The sequence below is a fragment of the Cervus canadensis genome, chromosome 7, assembly GCF_019320065.1.
Source record: "Cervus canadensis isolate Bull #8, Minnesota chromosome 7, ASM1932006v1, whole genome shotgun sequence".
In the NCBI taxonomy this organism is placed as follows: domain Eukaryota; kingdom Metazoa; phylum Chordata; class Mammalia; order Artiodactyla; family Cervidae; genus Cervus; species Cervus canadensis.
The window spans coordinates 28,381,469-28,398,111 of NC_057392.1; the positions used below are offsets into that span (position 1 = coordinate 28,381,469).

The window sequence follows — 16,643 nt, forward strand, 5'->3', positions numbered from 1 at the left end:
GAGATCAGAGGCTCCTGACACTGGCGTCCCTCTCATCGATAACTCTCACTTGGCAGATAGAGAATGCAACCCACAAACTGATCTGCAGACCTCAGAATAAGACCTGGGGACCTCTCAGGTGGCGTTTCCAGACAGAGGCACCCCTGGCAGGGGTGATCATGCGGGTGTGGGATGCGCCTCTGGGTTGACAGTGAACTTAGGACATACCAGGCCAGCTTAGTTAGCGCAGCGCTCATCTCCACAGGCCCCCTAGCCCTCCCTCGGGGGAGCTGACCCCTGGCAGCCAAGCTCGCCTCTGGTGACCCCTCCAAACGCCAGGCCTCAGGGGCCCCTGGTGGGGCTCACCCTGGCCAGCACCCCCATGCTGTGTGAGGTCGTGTCTCCACTGTAAGTGTGCAGAGAGGGTCTTGTCCTCTCAGAGATGACCTCAGGCTACAGCTTGAGGAGCCCCAGGCCGTTTCAGACAACAGGGAGGGCGAGTGGAAATGGAAACCTCGCGGGGAAGGCACTAAACGGTCCACAATAACACAGTGGGAAGAGACACAGAAAACTAGACGGTTTCTACGCTCCACTGTTGCAGCCACGTGTTCCGGGAAACAAACTCACTCAGCAGGACAATGCAGATAGTGGAGTGCAGTTTATTCCACCGGCGGGCCCAAGGAAGAGTCTCCTCTTAGCCAAGGACCGCGACCAGTTTTTATGAAAACTTTATATACCCTAAGTGTACGTGCCCAAACCCACCTCCCCAAATTCCCTGAAACTAGTCTGAACAAAGGAAAAGAAAGATACAATCAAAGTTAACCCGTGATTCATATGCCTTAAGCCCAGGTAGTTAACAGCGGACAATTATCAATAAGCCTGTGGTCATACCCCAATAAGCATAATAGAATTTATGATTCTATTCAGTTACACAGACAATTAGGGTATTCTTTTGGGGAATGGAGAGTCTAGGTAGGAGCCCTGGGGCTCTTCCTTTCGGGGGCCTGGTTTTCCAGTTGGTATGTCGTTTCCATAGATACTGGGCAGAGAGCTCAAAGTCCACAGTTCAGCCCAAGATAGAGTCCTGCTTTCAAGACGGAGCCTGTTCTGTCTATTTCCTCCTTCACTACAAGTGCTTCTGGGGGGAAGCAAGCCTGCAGCACATGTTGCCCCCAAACAGAGTTTCTCTCCTCTGGATCTGGGCATCTGGAGACGGTCCCCTTGGTGACTTGCCTGGGATGACAGGGGAGCAAGGATGAGCGCCATCCACTCCCCCGGCCCCTGGCTCAGGCTGATGCCCTATCAGACCATCCATGTCCTAGCCCTCCTCCCCAGCCCACCAGGAGGGCTGCCTTCCAGCCCCGGCAAGGCAGGAGAGCTGTCGGAACACTGAAGGCAGCCTTCCACCAGCTTCGCCTGGACTGTCTCCAGCCAGAATGCACTGTCCGTGTCCCCAGAGAGGGTGACAGTGCTTCTCGGGCAAGAGGCTGGCGGCTCCAGCTCGGAACTCTGGAACCTCAGCCCCCTAGTCTTGAGACTCCAGTGAGAGGGTAACAGGCAGGAACGCCAGGGGTCTCCAAACATAGGAAATAGGCTGCAAGTGTCAGATATATTGTATCTTTCTCTTAAGTGGCAGGAGGAAACAAACTACTGTTATATTTTTCCCCTTCACTATACAAATTTAAAAAGAGATTTCTCTTAAAATTCTGTGTTGCCATAATGACACCTGGTTTCACCTGAACTTAACTTTTCTCAAACCTTGAGCTAACCAATGCACTTTTCTTATAGAAATGTTTGTCTTAAGCTATGTTAATGTGCTATGCATTTACCCTAGACTCTATCTTCAAGTCTGTTCTGCCTAAAGGCTCAGATTTAGGCTCAGAACCTACTTGACAAACCAGTATGTTATAGTCATACATTGTTCTCCTAATCCATGTTAATGAAACTGTATATTTGTATGGAAAATCTGCCCTTCTTCAAGATTCATGTCAATCATTTTATGGCCTGGGATGACTCACCTGGTGCCCTTCTCTGAGTTTTGAGACATTTCCTTTCTTTAATTAGCAGACTGCTGGTAGTGCCCGGCTGCAACGGACCGCTCAGAAGCGTGGCCTGAGCAGCTACCCCTCGCCCAAGGTCAGGGGCGGCGATGGAGAGCGCCAGGCTGCGACAGCGCAGGAGCGGCGGAGAGGAGCCACCCCAGGCCCGAGGTCAGGGGCAGGGCCGAGAGGAGCAACCCCCACCCCCTGCCACCCCCCTCACCCCCGCCGCCCGTCCAAGGAGCAGCAGCTGCGCGGTTGCAGGAGGGCCGAGAGGAGCTACTCCACATTCAAGGTCAGGAGGGGCGGCCATGAGGACATACCCCTCGTCTAAGGTAAGGAGCAGTGGTTGCGCTTTGCTGGAGCAGCCGTGAAGAGATGCCCCAAGTCCAAGGTAAGAGAAACCCAAGTAAGATGGTAGGTGTTGCGAGAGGGCATCAGAGGGCAGACACACTGAAGCCGTAATCACAGAAAACTAGCCAATCTGATCACATGGACCACAGTCCTGTCTAACTCAATGAAACTAAGCCATGCCGTGTGGGGCCACTCAGGAAGGACGGGTCATGGTGGAGAGGTCGGACAGAATGTGGTCCACTGGAGAAGGGAATGGCAAACTACTTCAGTATTCTTGCCTTGAGAACTCCATGAGCAGTATGAGAAGGCAAAATGATAGGATACTGAAAGAGGAACTCCCCAGGTTGGTAGGTGCCCAGTATGCTACTGGAGATCAGTGGAGAAATAACTCCAGAAAGAATGAAGGGATGGAGCCAAAGCAAAAATAATACCCAGTTGTGGATGTGACTGGTGATAGAAGCAAGGTTCAATGCTATAAAGAGCAATATTGCATAGGAACCTGGAATGTTAGGTCCATGAATCAAGGCAAATTGGAAGTGGTCAAACAGGAGATGGCAAGAGTGAATGTCGACATTCTAGGAATCAGCGAACTAAAATGGACTGGAATGGGTGAATTTAACTAGGATGACCATTATATCTACTACTGTGGGCAGGAATCCCTTAGAAAAAATGGAATAGCCATCATGGTCAACAAAAGAGTCTGAAATGCAGTACTTGGATGCAATCTCAAAAATGACAGAATGATATCTGTTCATTTCCAAGGCAAACCATTCAATATCACATTAATCCAAGCCTATGCCCCAACCAGTAATGCTGAAGAAGCTGAAATTGAATGGTTCTATGAAGACCTACAAGACCTTTTAGAACTAACACCCCAAAAAGATGTCCTTTTCATTATTGGGGACTGGAATGCAAAAGTAGGAAGTCAAGAAACACCTGGGGTAACAGGCAAATTTGGCCTGGGAGTACAGAATGAAGCAGGGCAAAGGCTAATGGAGTTTTTCCAAGAGAACGCACTGGTCATAGCAAACACCCTCTTCCAACAACACAAGAGAAGACTCTACACATGGACATCACCAGATGGTCAACACTGAAATCAGATTGATAAAATTCTTTGCAGCCAAAGATGGAGAGGCTCTATATAGTCAGCAAAAACAAGACCAGGAGCTGACTGTGGCTCAGATCATGAACTCCTTATTGCCAAATTCAGACTTAATTGAAGAAAGTAGGGAAAACCACTAGACCATTCAGGTATAACCTAAATCAAATCCCTTATGACTATACAGTGGAAGTGAGAAATAGATTTAAGGGACTAGATCTGATAGAGTGCCTGATGAACAATGGACGGAGGTTCGTGACATTGTACAGGAGACAGGAATCAAGACCATCCCCATGGAAAAGAAAGGCAAAAAGGCAAAATGGTTGTCTGAGGAGGCCTGACAAATAGCTGTGAAAAGAAGGGAAGCAAAAAGCAAAGGAGAAAAGGAAAGATATACCTATCTGAATGCAGAGTTCCAAAGAATAGCCAGGAGAGATAAGAAAGCCTTCTCCAGTGATCAATACAAAGAAATAGAGGAAAACAATAGAATGGGAAAGACTAGCGATCTCTTCAAGAAAATTAGAGATACCAAGGTAATATTTCATACAAAGATGGGCTCAATAAAGGACAGAAATGGTAGGGACCTAAAAGAAGCAGAAGATATTAAGAAGAGGTGGCAAGAATACACAGAAGAACTGTACAAAAAAGACCTTCATGACTCAGAAAGTCACAATGGTGTGATCACTCACCTAGAGCCACACATCCCGGAATGTGAAGTCAAGTGGGCCTTAGGAAGCATCACTACAAACAAAGCTAGTGGAGGTGATGGAATTCCAGTTGAGCTCTTTCAAATCCTGAAAGATGACGCTGTGAAAGTGCTGCACTCAATATACCAGCAAATTTGGAAAACTCAGCAGTGGCCACAGGACTGGAAAAGGTCAGTTTTCATTACAATGCCAAAGAATGCTCAAACTACTGCACAATTGCACTCATCTCACATACTAGTAAAGTAATGCTTAAAATTCTCCAAGCCAGGATTTAGCAATACGTGAACCGTGAACTTCCAGATGTTCAAGCTGGTTTTAGAAAAGGCAGAGGAACCAGAGATCAAATTGCCAACATCTGCTGGATCATCGAAAAAGCAAGAGAGTTCCAGAAAAACATCTATTTCTGCTTTATTGACTATGTCAAAACCTTTGACTGGGTGGATCACAATAAACTGTGGAAAATTCTGAAAGAGATGGGAATACCAGACCATCTGACCGGCCTTTTGAGAAACCTGTATGCAGGTCAGGAAGCAACAGTTAGAACTGGACATGGAACAACAGACTGGTTCCAAATAGGGAAAGGAGTATGTCAAAGCTATACATTGTCACCGTGCTTATTTAACTTATATGCAGAGTACATCATGAGAAACGCTGGGCTGGAAGCACAAGCTGGAATCAAGATTGCTGGGAGAAATATCAATTGCTGGGGTCCAGCCCTGGCAGGATCCAGGGGTACCCTCAGGATGAACGGCGTCGGCGAGGGAGAGAGAGAGGGAAAGAGAGAGAAAGAGAGAGAGAGACAGAGACCAAACTGGGGGTGTGCAGCGGGGTCTGGCAATGATTTATTTTTTACCGTAGCTTTTATACCCTAAGTTGGTACATTTCTAAGGGGAAGATAGTTTAACATTACATCAGCTTGTCCTTCACGAAACCAGGTGTTTTCTGCATACTTCTGTGTTTATGAGGGTCTTGTACATTATCTTCTGGCCTTGGGGCCCATTGACATTTTATGCAGGTCAGGTGAATGTAAACATATTTTCTGTTTCTGTGGTGATCTTAACAGAAAAGTTACAGTCTCATAGGGCAACAGTACAGCATGTCACAACATAGTAGAAGTATAACCTTGTTAACATAAAAGTCAATTCTTTTGCAGAAGTTGTCACTTGAATTTATCTAAGAGGTTTATCTCACACAGACTCTGCGGCTTCGGTGAAGCAGCCCTTGCCTAGCACTCCTGGCTAGTAATTAACAACCGTCTCATTGGTACCACACTAGGGCTAAGCTCTTATTTTTCTAAATCTATAACTATATTAACAATGGTTTCCACTGCACAACCTTAGCACATTAAAAGCAAAAACACAGCAAGCAAATGTTAACCCAATAGCCACTTTTAGAATAATTTTTCTTGGGGACTTCCCTGGTGGTTCAGTGGCTGGGACTCTCTGCTTCCAATGCAGGGGGCCCGGGTTCATACCCTGGTCAGGGAACAAGATCCCATGTGCTGTAACTAAGTCTCTGTAACTAAGACCTCATGCAGTCAAATAAATAAATAAATATATATTTAGAATAATTTTTCTTGTGTTTTCTAATAGGGCTTCCTAACTCCCCAAAGGGCTCTATGTCTATTAGGGCCTTTATATGATCAGGTTCTTTATGCTGTTTTATGATTAAGGTATTATGAGCAGTCATGCATATTAGTACCAAGGGAATAGATGCATTTGCTAAACAAACTAGAATGCCAACAAAGGAGTTTAAATTGAAACACTCGTTTCATCCTGGATAATCTCATAAAATACCACCACCCGGGAAACTTACTGATTAAAGTTCTAAATTGATTCTTATTTGGAAAGAGATCGGGGAAGGCCTTCTGCCTGTGGCACAGAAATTAGGGAGTAGTCTGTTGAAGCAAGCATCAGAAAGACAGATATCATCTTTAAGGTGAGCATCGGGGGCAGCTTTTCGGAATCCCTGAAAACCTGATCCACCTTGCCTGTCAGGTTTTCTCCCTCATGACCTTGTCATGGGTGGGATCTCGTGTGCCAGTTCCCAGCGATCAATGACCTCAGATATGCATATGACACCACCCTTATGGCAGAAAGTGAAGAGGAATTAAAAAGCCTCTTGATGAAAGTGAAAGAGGAGAGTGAAAAAGTTGGCTTAAAGCTCAACATTCAGAAAACTAAGATCATGGCATCTGGTCCCATCACTTCATGGGAAATAGATGGGGAGACAGTGGAAACAGTGTCAGACTTTATTTTTTTGGGCTCCAAAATCCCTACAGGTGATTTGCAATCACAGATGGTGATTGCAGCCATGAAATTAAAAGACACTTACTCCTTGGAAGGAAAGTTATGGCCAACCTAGATAGCATATTAAAAAACAGAGACATTACTTTGACAACAAAGGTCCATCTAGTCAAGGCTATGGTTTTTCCAGTGGTCATGTATGGATGTGAAGAAAGCTGAGCACCAAAGAATTGATGCTTTTGAACTGTGGTGTTGGAGAAGACTCTTGAGAGTCCCTTGGACTGCAAGGAGATCCAACCAGTCCATCCTAAAGGAAATCAGTCCTGGGTGTTCATTGGAAGGACTGATGCTGAAGCTGAAACTCCAATACTTTGGCCACCTCATGCAAAGAGTTGACCCACTGGAAAAGACCCTGATGCTGGAAGGGATTGGGGGCAGGAGGAGAAGGGGACGACAGAGGATGAGATGGTTGGATGGCATCACCGACTTGATAGACGTGGGTTTGGATAGACTCCAGGAGTTGGTGGTGATGGACAGGGAGGCCTGGCGTGCTGTGATTAATGGGTTGCAAAGAGTCAGACATGACTGAGCAACTGAACTGAACTGAACTGACTGAGAAGCTATATAACATCTGGCTGAAGACTAGCAGGGGGGCACTCTTTCTGCCCCCCTCTGATGTCTATGTCAGAAGCTTTCTCTATCTCTTTTATACTTTAATAAACAAAAGCGCTGAGCAATCAAGCCTTGTCTCTGGCCCCGGATTGAATTCTTCTCCTCTGGAGACCAAGAATCCCGGTGTTTTTTGTGATTCAGCAGCAACCTTTCACCAGCACGGGGGCTGCTGTGGACTCGCTGAGCACGTCACGGCTGCATGTGGACCTCCGGTTCCCTCACCCTCATCAGCCAGCCTCAAGGTCTTTCTCACCCTGTCTCCTTGGCCGCCCAGGCCAAAGGCAAATGCCAGGGGCCCTGCCACCACTAGCCACGGGTCAGGTCTCATTAGACCCCCTTCCAAACATCACCCCTTCTTTCAAATGGCTCCTCCCAGTTTTCAGGGAAACTGAGGCTTCAAGGCCCCCATGCACCCCGAGCCCAATCATGCCTTTGTTGCATTCAATTTTTAAATTAAAAACAATTTTTAATGGATAGTGGTTAAGATGGTTAGTTTCTTTTTTATTTTTTAAGAATATACTTTTTATTTTCTTATTTTGTTTATTTGGCTGTGCCGAGACTTAGTTGTGGCATTTAGGATCAAGTTCCCCAGCCGGGGATCAAACCTGGGCCCCCTGCATTGAGACCATGAAGTCTTAGCCACTGGACCACCAGGAAAGTGCCTCAGTGGTTAATTTCATGTGTTAAGTTGGCTGGGCCACCGTGCCCAGGTTTTTGATCAAACAGAGTTGTGGTAGCTGTGAAGGTTTTGATTTTTTCTTTTTTTTAATTGAGGTACAGTGGATTTACAATGTTATATTAGCTTTTGGTGTATAGAAAAATGATTCAGTTATATTGTTGTTCAATCACTCAATCGTGTCTGACTCTTTGTGACTCCATGGTCTGCAGCACAACAGGCTTCCCTGTCCATCATCTCCTGGAGCTTGCTCAAACTCATGTCCATTGAATTGGTGATGCCATACAACCATCCTTTCCTGTGTTGTCCCCTTCTCCTCCTTCCCTCGATCTTTCCCAGCATCAGGGCCTTTTCTAATGAGTCGGCTCTTCACATCAGGTGGCCAAAGTATTAAAACTTCAGCTTCAGCATCAGTCATTCCCATGAATATTCAGAATTGATTTCCTTTAGGATTGATTCATTTATACATATACATATATGTATTATTTTTCAGTTCCTTTTCCATTATAGTTTATTACAAGATACTGAATATACAGTCAGTCCTTGTTGTTTATCTATTTTATATATAGTAGTTCATATCTGCTAATGTCAAACTCCTAATTTATCCCTCCCTTTCTGCTTTGGTAACCATAAATTTGTTTTCCATGTCTGTGAGTCTGTTTCTGCTTTGTAAGTAAGTTCATTCATGTCATATTTTAGATTCTACATATAAGTGATATATGTTATTTGTCTTTGTCTTACTTGTGAAGGTATTTCTGGTAGCCACATTTTGAAAAGTTAAAAAAGATTAAATTAATTTTAATACAATATACAAGATTTTTATTTAATCCATTATTTCTAAAATATGACTTCAAAATATAGTATATAAAATATTATATATACAAATATATATATGTATAAATAATATAAGAAATACTAAATAAAGGTATCCATGAGACTTAAAATTTTGTTTTTTGGTATTGGGCTCTCTAAATGCTGTGTATGTTTCACGCTTAGAGCACACCTCAATATGGAGTAGTCACATTACAAGTCAAGTCACATTTCAAGTGTAGCAAATGTGTTTAGTGACTACTGTATTGGACAGTGAGGTCTAAGGGCTGGATTAGATTCAGGTTACATATTCTTGGTAAGAATACTTTGTTGGTTGATACTGTGTGCTGTAAGTGATGTCAAGTTTGAACACATGGATAAAAGATTTACTATCAGAGTTTTCCACTGTGAAAGATTCATTCCCCCCTTTCTTTCTAATGTAAAAAGTAACCTGCAGGTATTCTTTGGGCACCATAAGTCTATCTTGCTGCCCCAGAGCCTTTCAACAAATGGTTTTAGAATCCAGTGATGCTCTTTGTGGGAACCAGTTATTATAATTCAGGTTACAAATTTAGTTATGACCAACCTAGACAGCATATTAAAAAGCAGAGACATTACTTTGCCAACAAAGGTCCGTCTAGTCAAGGCTATGGTTTTTGCAGTAGTCATGTATAGATGTGAGAGTTGGACTATAAAGAAAGCTGAGTGCCGAAGAATTGATGGTTTTGAACTGTGGTGTTGGAGAAGGCTCTTGAGAGTCCCTTGGACTGCAAGGAGATCCAACCAGTCTATCCTAAAGGAAATTAGTCCTGAATACTCATTGGAAGGACTGATGTTGAGGCTGAAGCTCCAGTACTTTGGTCACCTCATGAGAAGAGCCAACTCATTGGAAAAGACCCTGATGCTGGGAAAGATTGAAGGCAGGAGGAAGAGGGGACGACAGAGGATGAGATGGTTGGATGGCATCACCAACTAGATGGACATGACTTTGAGCAAGCTCTGGGGGTTGGTGATGGACGGGGAAGCCTGGTGTGCTGCAGTCCATTGGGTCGCAGAGTCGGACACGACTAAGCGACTGAACTGAACTGATTCCTTTTACATTAGCCGGCAACAGTCCACAAAAAGAGAAAAGACTTAATATTTTTTAAAAAATATTTATTTATTTGACTGCTTCAGGTCTTAGCTGTGGCCCGTGGGATCGTCCTTGTGGCCCTTGGTTTCTAGAGTGTGACGGCTGAATAGCTGTGGCATGTGGGTTTATTATTAGCACAGCATATGGGATCCACACCGGGAATCAGACCTGCATCCTCTGCATTGGAAGGTGGATTCCTAATCCCAGGACCACCAGTGAAGTACCAAAAAGTTTCACTATTAACGGCAAGGTGTCAGTTTCATTGGTGATTCTCTTTACTCCTTTCCCTTAGGAGGCAGGGCTCACAGAGTCCACGTGGACACCTCCTGGAAGGTTGCACTGGGGAGGCACAAGCAGCTTGGGCAAGGTACGAACAAGAAGAGGTCAGGAAGGTACGTGTGTGTGAAGGGAAACGGCAGCATTTCACTGGCTTTGTACATGGCTATTTGCTTCTGTTCATGTACACGTCCTGTGCAGGTGTTGCCATTTAACAGGGGTCTTTCTGCAGGTGGTAACTCAGGGACACAGGCTTCTACAATTTTATGACTCTGGCATTACCCAAGGCGTTGAAGTTCATCTAGGCTTAAGGAAAGAGAGAGTGCAGAAGATCCTTCTTCTCTTAACTGTTTTGACCTAGAAGTGAAACATAATTTCTACTTGTACTTCTCACTGCTGCTGCTGCTGCTGCTGCTAAGTCGCTTCAGTCATGTCCAACTCTGTGTGAACCCATAGATAGCAGCCCACCAGGCTCCCCCGTCCCTGGGATTCTCCAGGCAAGAACACTGGAGTGGGTTGCCATTCCTTCTCCAATGCATGAAAGTGAAAAGTGAAAGTGAAATTACTCAGTCGTGTCCGAATCTTCTAGACCCCATGGACGACAGCCTACCAGGCTCCTCCATTCATGGGATTTTCCAGGTAAGAGTATTGGAGGGGGTTGCCATTGTACTTCTCACAATGCTACTCAAATGGCCCCACTTACACACAAGAGACGGGGTGGGGCTGGAAAGTATAGTTTCTAGAGTATAGCCACTGCAGATGGTGATTGCAGCCATGTAATTAAAAGACGCTTACTCCTTGGAAAGAAAGTTATGACCCACCTAGACAACATATTAAAAAGCAGAGACATTACTTTGTCCACAAAGGTCCGTCTAGTCAAGGCTATGGTTTTTCCAGTGGTCATGTATGGATGTGAGAGTTGGACTATAAAGAAGGCTGAGCGCCGAAGAATTGATGCTTTTGAACTGTGGTGTTGGAGAAGACTCTTGAGAGTCCCTTTGACTGCAAGGAGATCCAACCAGTCCATCCTAAAATCAGTCCTGGGTGTTCATTGGAAGGACCGATGTTGAAGCTAAACTCCAATACTTTGGTCACCTGATGTGAAGAGCTGACTCATTGGAAAAGACCCTGATGCTGGGAAAGATTGAGGGCTGGAGGAGAAGGGAACGACAGAGGATGTGATAGTTGGATGGCATTACCGACTCAATGGACATGAGTTTGAGTAAACTCTGGGAGTTGGTGATGGATAGGGAGGCCTGGCGTGCTGAGGTCCATGGGGGTCACAAAGAGCTGGACATGACTGAGTGACGGAACTGAATTTCCTTAAACATAGGGTTACTGTGTGACTCCACAGTCCTAGGTGTTTACTCAAGAGAAGCGAAAACATATGAGCACAAAAAGCCTTATGCACAAATGTTCATAGCAGCATTATTTGTAAGAACCAAAAAAGCAGAAACAACCCAGATGTTTATCAGTTCATGTGATATATTCATACAGTAGAATATTGAGTAGTAAAAGGAAATGAAATACAACTCCAACAGGGATAATCCTCAGAAACCTGTGAAGTAAAAGAATTCAGTCACAAAGACCCACATGCTGTATACCATTGATAGGAAATGTCCAGAATAGGCAAGAAACAGAAAGTATTAATAGATTAGCAGTTGCTTAGGACTGGGAAGGGGAGGAGCAATGGGCAGAATGGGGAGTGACTGCTAATAGTTACATGGTTTCATTTTGGGGGTCAGGAAAATGTTCTAAAGTCACATTATAGGGATGATTGCACAGCTCTGAAAATATACAAAAAACCCAGTGTATTTTAATTAGGTTAAATTTATAGTCTGTAAATTATATCTCTATAAAGCTCTCAAAAAATTCAACTTAGGATGTATTAACTTTCCTAAATAAGCCTGTGAATTCTCTTAAAGGACTCTGCTCTGGTGTACTTGGGTGAAGGCCATTTGAACAGGCTCTGTAGGATGTCAGAAAGCCTCAGAGTTTAGGGACTGTGTAGAAGACCTAGATGGGGCATAAGACCTAGATGGGGAATAAGTGAGTGAAAGTCACTCAGTCGTGCCCAACTCTGCAACTCCATGGACTGTAGGAATTCTCCAGGCCAGAATACTGGAGTGGGTAGCTGCTCCCTTCTCCAAGGGGTCTTCCCAACCCAGGGATTGAACCCAGGCTCCCACATTGCAGGTGAATTCTTTATCAGCTGAGCCATAAGGGAAGCCCAAAACATATACCCAAATTAAATACTCCCATGTAACACCAATTTGCCAAAAATATACTTGTAGTTTTTGCTCCTCTAAAAGGATATTTTACTCAGGCTATGTATGGCTCTTGTCCACCAAGAATGAGAGAAAACAATATTATATGAACAACATGCATAAATAAAATCTCATCAAAATACACTTTAAGGACCCCCAACACCACAATTGGGTTCAGTTAGCCATTTGTCCTTTTGATGGTCTCAAAGCACAAGTAGCATAACTGCTCTTACCTAATTGCAGATTATCCCATACTAGAAAACAAAGCCCCTGTTTTATATATAGATATATCCCCATTTTCAAGGACCAGCAGGTAATAAGCATACAAATATTTGTTATCTAATAATATAACCAGGATGGTAATTATAATCATTTCCACAAAATAATTACAAGGAAAACAGCATATATATATATATATATATATATATATATATATATATATATATATATATATAAGGTCTGGAAGTCAACAGGTGACGACTAACCTATCAAATTATTGTTGCTGTTTGCTATTTTAGTCACTTAGTCCTATCTGACTTCAGCCCACCAGGCTCCTCTGCCTAAGGACTTTCCCAGGAAAGAACACTGGAGTGGGCTTGCCATTTCCTTCTCCAGGGGAATCTCCCTGACCCAGAGACGGCAAGTGGATTCTTTACCACTGGGCCACGAGGAAAGCCCAACCTACCGAATACATAAATTTAAAAATACAAAGAATACAAACACAAGGGCAACTGCTTCTCGATTATAATTTGGATAATAATCTAAGGAGTTATATCAATTAAATAACAGTGTGTTTTAATAAATCCCCAAACTGTGGCATAACACGTGAGCTTAGTCGCTCAGTGGTGTCTAACTCTTTGCGACCCCATGGACTACACAGTCCGTGGAATTCTCCAGGTCAGAATCCTGGAGTTACCCACAGGCCACCAGGCTCCTCTCTGTCCATGGGATTCTCCAGGCAAAAATCCTGGAGTGGGTGGCTGTTCCCTTTTCCAGGGGATCTTCCCAACCCAGGGATGGAACCCAGGTCTCCCGCACCGCAGGGGTCTTCTTTACCAGCTGAGGCACCAGGGCCATCCTCCTGTTTCCTTCCTCCAAGATCCTGGAACCAGGCCACGCCCCTCCCCGGTTTCCTAGCAACCAGCCCCGCCCCCGCGCTCCTCCTCCTCCTCCTCCAGCCTCGCTCTGACGTCACTTCCTCTCCGCCACAGGAAGTGGGGTCCGAGCCGGCGGCCTCTCCCGGGAGCTCGGCCCGCGAGGCGTTGCCGGGCCGCCGAGGGAGGAGCGGCGTTTCCCCGGGCCTTGGAAGCCGGCCCGTCCTCCGGGCTCCGTCTCCCGCTGGTGCGGGGAGGCCCTGGCGGAGTCACAGGACCTTGACGGTTCAGGCCCGCGCGAGAGGACGGCGAGGCCCCGGAGCGCGTGGCCTCTGAGGCGACGGGGCTGGCGGGCCCGCTCCTCGGGCGCTGGGCTCTCGTCAGCCGCGGCCCCGAGAGCTCCCCGCGCGGGCCGTCGGGGTCCCGGACGCCTTCCGCGGCTCCCCCGCCCTCCCTCTAAGGGGGCTTCGCCCGGCTGCTGGGTCCTTTTGCCGCCCAGACCCCGACGGGACCAGCCGTGAGCTCCTCGTCAGGCAGCGAGCGGTCGGCTTGTGACACTTCCCATTGCCCCGGGGTAAAGGTTTGCATGTGTGCACATCCGTGCGTGCTTGTGTGCCTTGATTTCCTGCAAGATCTGAGGAGAACCTTGGGTTGTAATTGACAAGGAAGGTATTTGATTTCCTGCAAGATCCGAACTAGGAGAACCTTGGGCTGTGTTTTGGCAAATAGGGTGTATTGATTTACTTTTCCTTAACATCTCTGCCAGGGGTTCTTCCCTGTTGTTGTTGTAAACCAAACAGCTCTTCTGCCTTCAGTTAGCCGAGTGGGAAGGCGCGCTGGAGTTAAGGCTGGATGGGTCCAGGATATGGTGATGGTTTGGGTTTTTTTTTTAAGTCACTTGGTCTTGTTCGACTCTGCGATCCTGTGGACTATGTAGCCTACCAGGCTCCTCTGTCCATGGTGTTTTCCAAGCAAGAGTACTGGAGTGGGTTGCCATTTCCTTCTCCAGGGGATCTTCCCCGCCCAGGGATTGAACCCAGGTCTCTTGCCTTGCAGGCGGATTCTTTACCATCTGAGCCACCGGGGAAGCCAAGCCTAACCTGTTTGTATTTGGCGATTCTTAGTTAGATTTAAGATGTGCTTGGGTTTCCTATCCAAGACTACAGACTCTTCTTGGACGAATAACTGTGTCATATAGCACTTTGGTGACTCTTTCAGCCCCAAGCACAACACTTAGTAAAGACTCATTGAATTTTAAGTATCAGTATCAGAAAATACACTTTCTGATATTTCAACTTAATATTGATGGGGTCTGTTTTCCTGTAAGCTCCTGGAAAGGACGACAAAATAACAAGATCTTTTAAGATAAATATGTTTGAAATTTAGAGGCTGCCAAGAAGTTAAGTACAGTCCTGTGGGGTGGAAGAGGAATATAATACATCTACCTTGTAGAAGGATGCCACATAAAAAATGATGTTTCATTGGTTCTTTTTTTTTCTCTTTTCCTTTTTTTCTTTCTTTTTTTCAGAAAATTAAGTGTTGTACCCTAACTTGCTGTCTTGGAGGTGCTTGCTGCCATCATGGGAAACCAGCTCGCTGGCATTGCTCCCTCCCAGATCCTTTCTGTGGAGAGTTATTTCTCAGACATCCATGACTTTGAATATGATAAGAGTCTGGGGAGTACTCGGTTCTTTAAAGTTGCCCGAGCGAAACACCGAGAAGGCTTGGTGGTTGTGAAGGTCTTTGCAATTCAGGATCCCACGTTGCCTCTCACCAGCTATAAACAAGAGCTGGAGGAACTGAAAATCAGGCTTCATTCTGCCCAGAACTGCCTGCCTTTCCAGAAAGCTGCCGAAAAAGCTTCTGAGAAGGCAGCCATGCTCTTCCGGCAGTACGTGCGAGACAACCTTTACGACCGCATCAGCACCCGTCCCTTCTTAAATAACATCGAGAAGCGCTGGATCGCTTTCCAGATCCTCACAGCTGTGGACCAAGCGCACAAATCCGGCGTCCGTCATGGGGACATCAAGACGGAGAATGTGATGGTCACCAGTTGGAATTGGGTTCTTCTAACGGATTTTGCCAGTTTCAAGCCCACTTACCTTCCAGAGGACAACCCAGCAGATTTCAATTATTTTTTTGACACTTCACGGAGGAGAACTTGTTACATTGCTCCCGAACGTTTTGTCGATGGTGGATTGTTTGCCACAGAGTTAGAATATATGAGAGATCCTTCAACTCCACTTGTAGACTTAAACAGCAATCAAAGAACAAGAGGAGAATTGAAGCGAGCAATGGATATCTTTTCAGCAGGTATTTGAGTTGGTGAACTTTGCTAAGGCGGGGATGTGCATTTATTTTTTATTGAATTTATTGAATACATTTATTTATAATTTATATTATAATTATAATAAATTTATTGAATTTATTGAATACAGAAAATTAACTTTTTGGTAAATCCACCTACTCTTCAGACGGATGCATTATTTCATTGGATATGTTTTAAGTACCTAGAAAATGCAGAGTGGTCCGCTTATTGAGATGTTTAAGGAATCTTTGAATTCTTCTGTATGGGTCAGGCACTGTCTTAAGTGAGAGACATGAATAATTTTCTCTTTTCGAGGTGCTTACACTTTAAATGGAGAGATGTGATATTGAAAAGTGATTTCAGTGCACTGTCATTTGCTGTGGTAGTGATACCCTTAGGGTGCTATTATAGGAACATATGAATACTTAAATGAGTCTCTGGTGGTGATGGGTAGAGAGGCAGAATCAGGAAAGGCATCTTTATTGGAAGGGTGATATTTAAGCTGAGACCTGTAAGGTAATTACTGCTCAGATGCTGAGTTGTGGTCAACTCTTTGCGACCCCAGGAACTGCCAGGCTTCTCTGTCCATGGGTTTCCCGGGTAAGAAATACTGGAGTAGGGTGCCACTTCCTCTTCCAGGGGATCTTCCTGACGCAGGAATCAAACCCGGAACTCCTGCATTGCATTTACCACTGGGCCACCGGTGAACCCAAAGGTGCTTTGAGCGTGCATGCATGCTAAAGGTTGTGTTGGTGGAGTGGGTTATCATGTCCTCCTCCCAGGGGCTCTTCCCAACCAGGGATCGAACCCAGGCCTCCCACATTGCAGGCAGATTCTTTACTGTCTGAGCCACTAGGGAAGCCCAAGAATACTGGAGTGAGTTTCCATGCCCTTCTCCAGGGGATCTTCCTGACCCAGGAATTGAACTGAGGTCTCCTGCGTTACAGGCAGATTCTTTACCAGCTGAGCTACCAGGGAAGCCCA

At 45.4% G+C, this 16,643-nt stretch overlaps 1 protein-coding gene and 1 long non-coding RNA gene across 5 annotated transcripts in view; one reads left to right on the forward strand and one right to left on the reverse strand.

Annotated features, from left to right (window-relative positions):
• Positions 1-948: 948 nt before the first annotated feature.
• Positions 949-11,639, reverse strand: LOC122445394. The gene is made up of 3 exons (XR_006270527.1): positions 11,629-11,639; positions 10,239-10,243; positions 949-1,105 (listed from the first exon to the last, which is right to left on the reverse strand). It is a non-coding gene; the product is annotated as an uncharacterized LOC122445394 (long non-coding RNA).
• A 1,832-nt stretch (positions 11,640-13,471) lies between these two features.
• Positions 13,472-16,643, forward strand: part of PIK3R4 (phosphoinositide-3-kinase regulatory subunit 4) — an 85,061-nt gene continuing 81,889 nt past the window's right edge. For 2 of the 4 annotated variants that reach the window (XM_043474745.1, XM_043474749.1), the window contains exons 1-2: positions 13,472-13,925; positions 14,880-15,664. In XM_043474745.1, the coding sequence (XP_043330680.1) occupies positions 14,932-15,664 (733 nt within the window). In that variant the 5' untranslated portion in view covers positions 13,472-13,925; positions 14,880-14,931. Of the gene's footprint in view, positions 13,932-14,879; positions 15,665-16,643 lie in introns of all 4 variants that reach the window. The other 2 variants (XM_043474746.1, XM_043474748.1) reach the window with 2 other exon arrangements.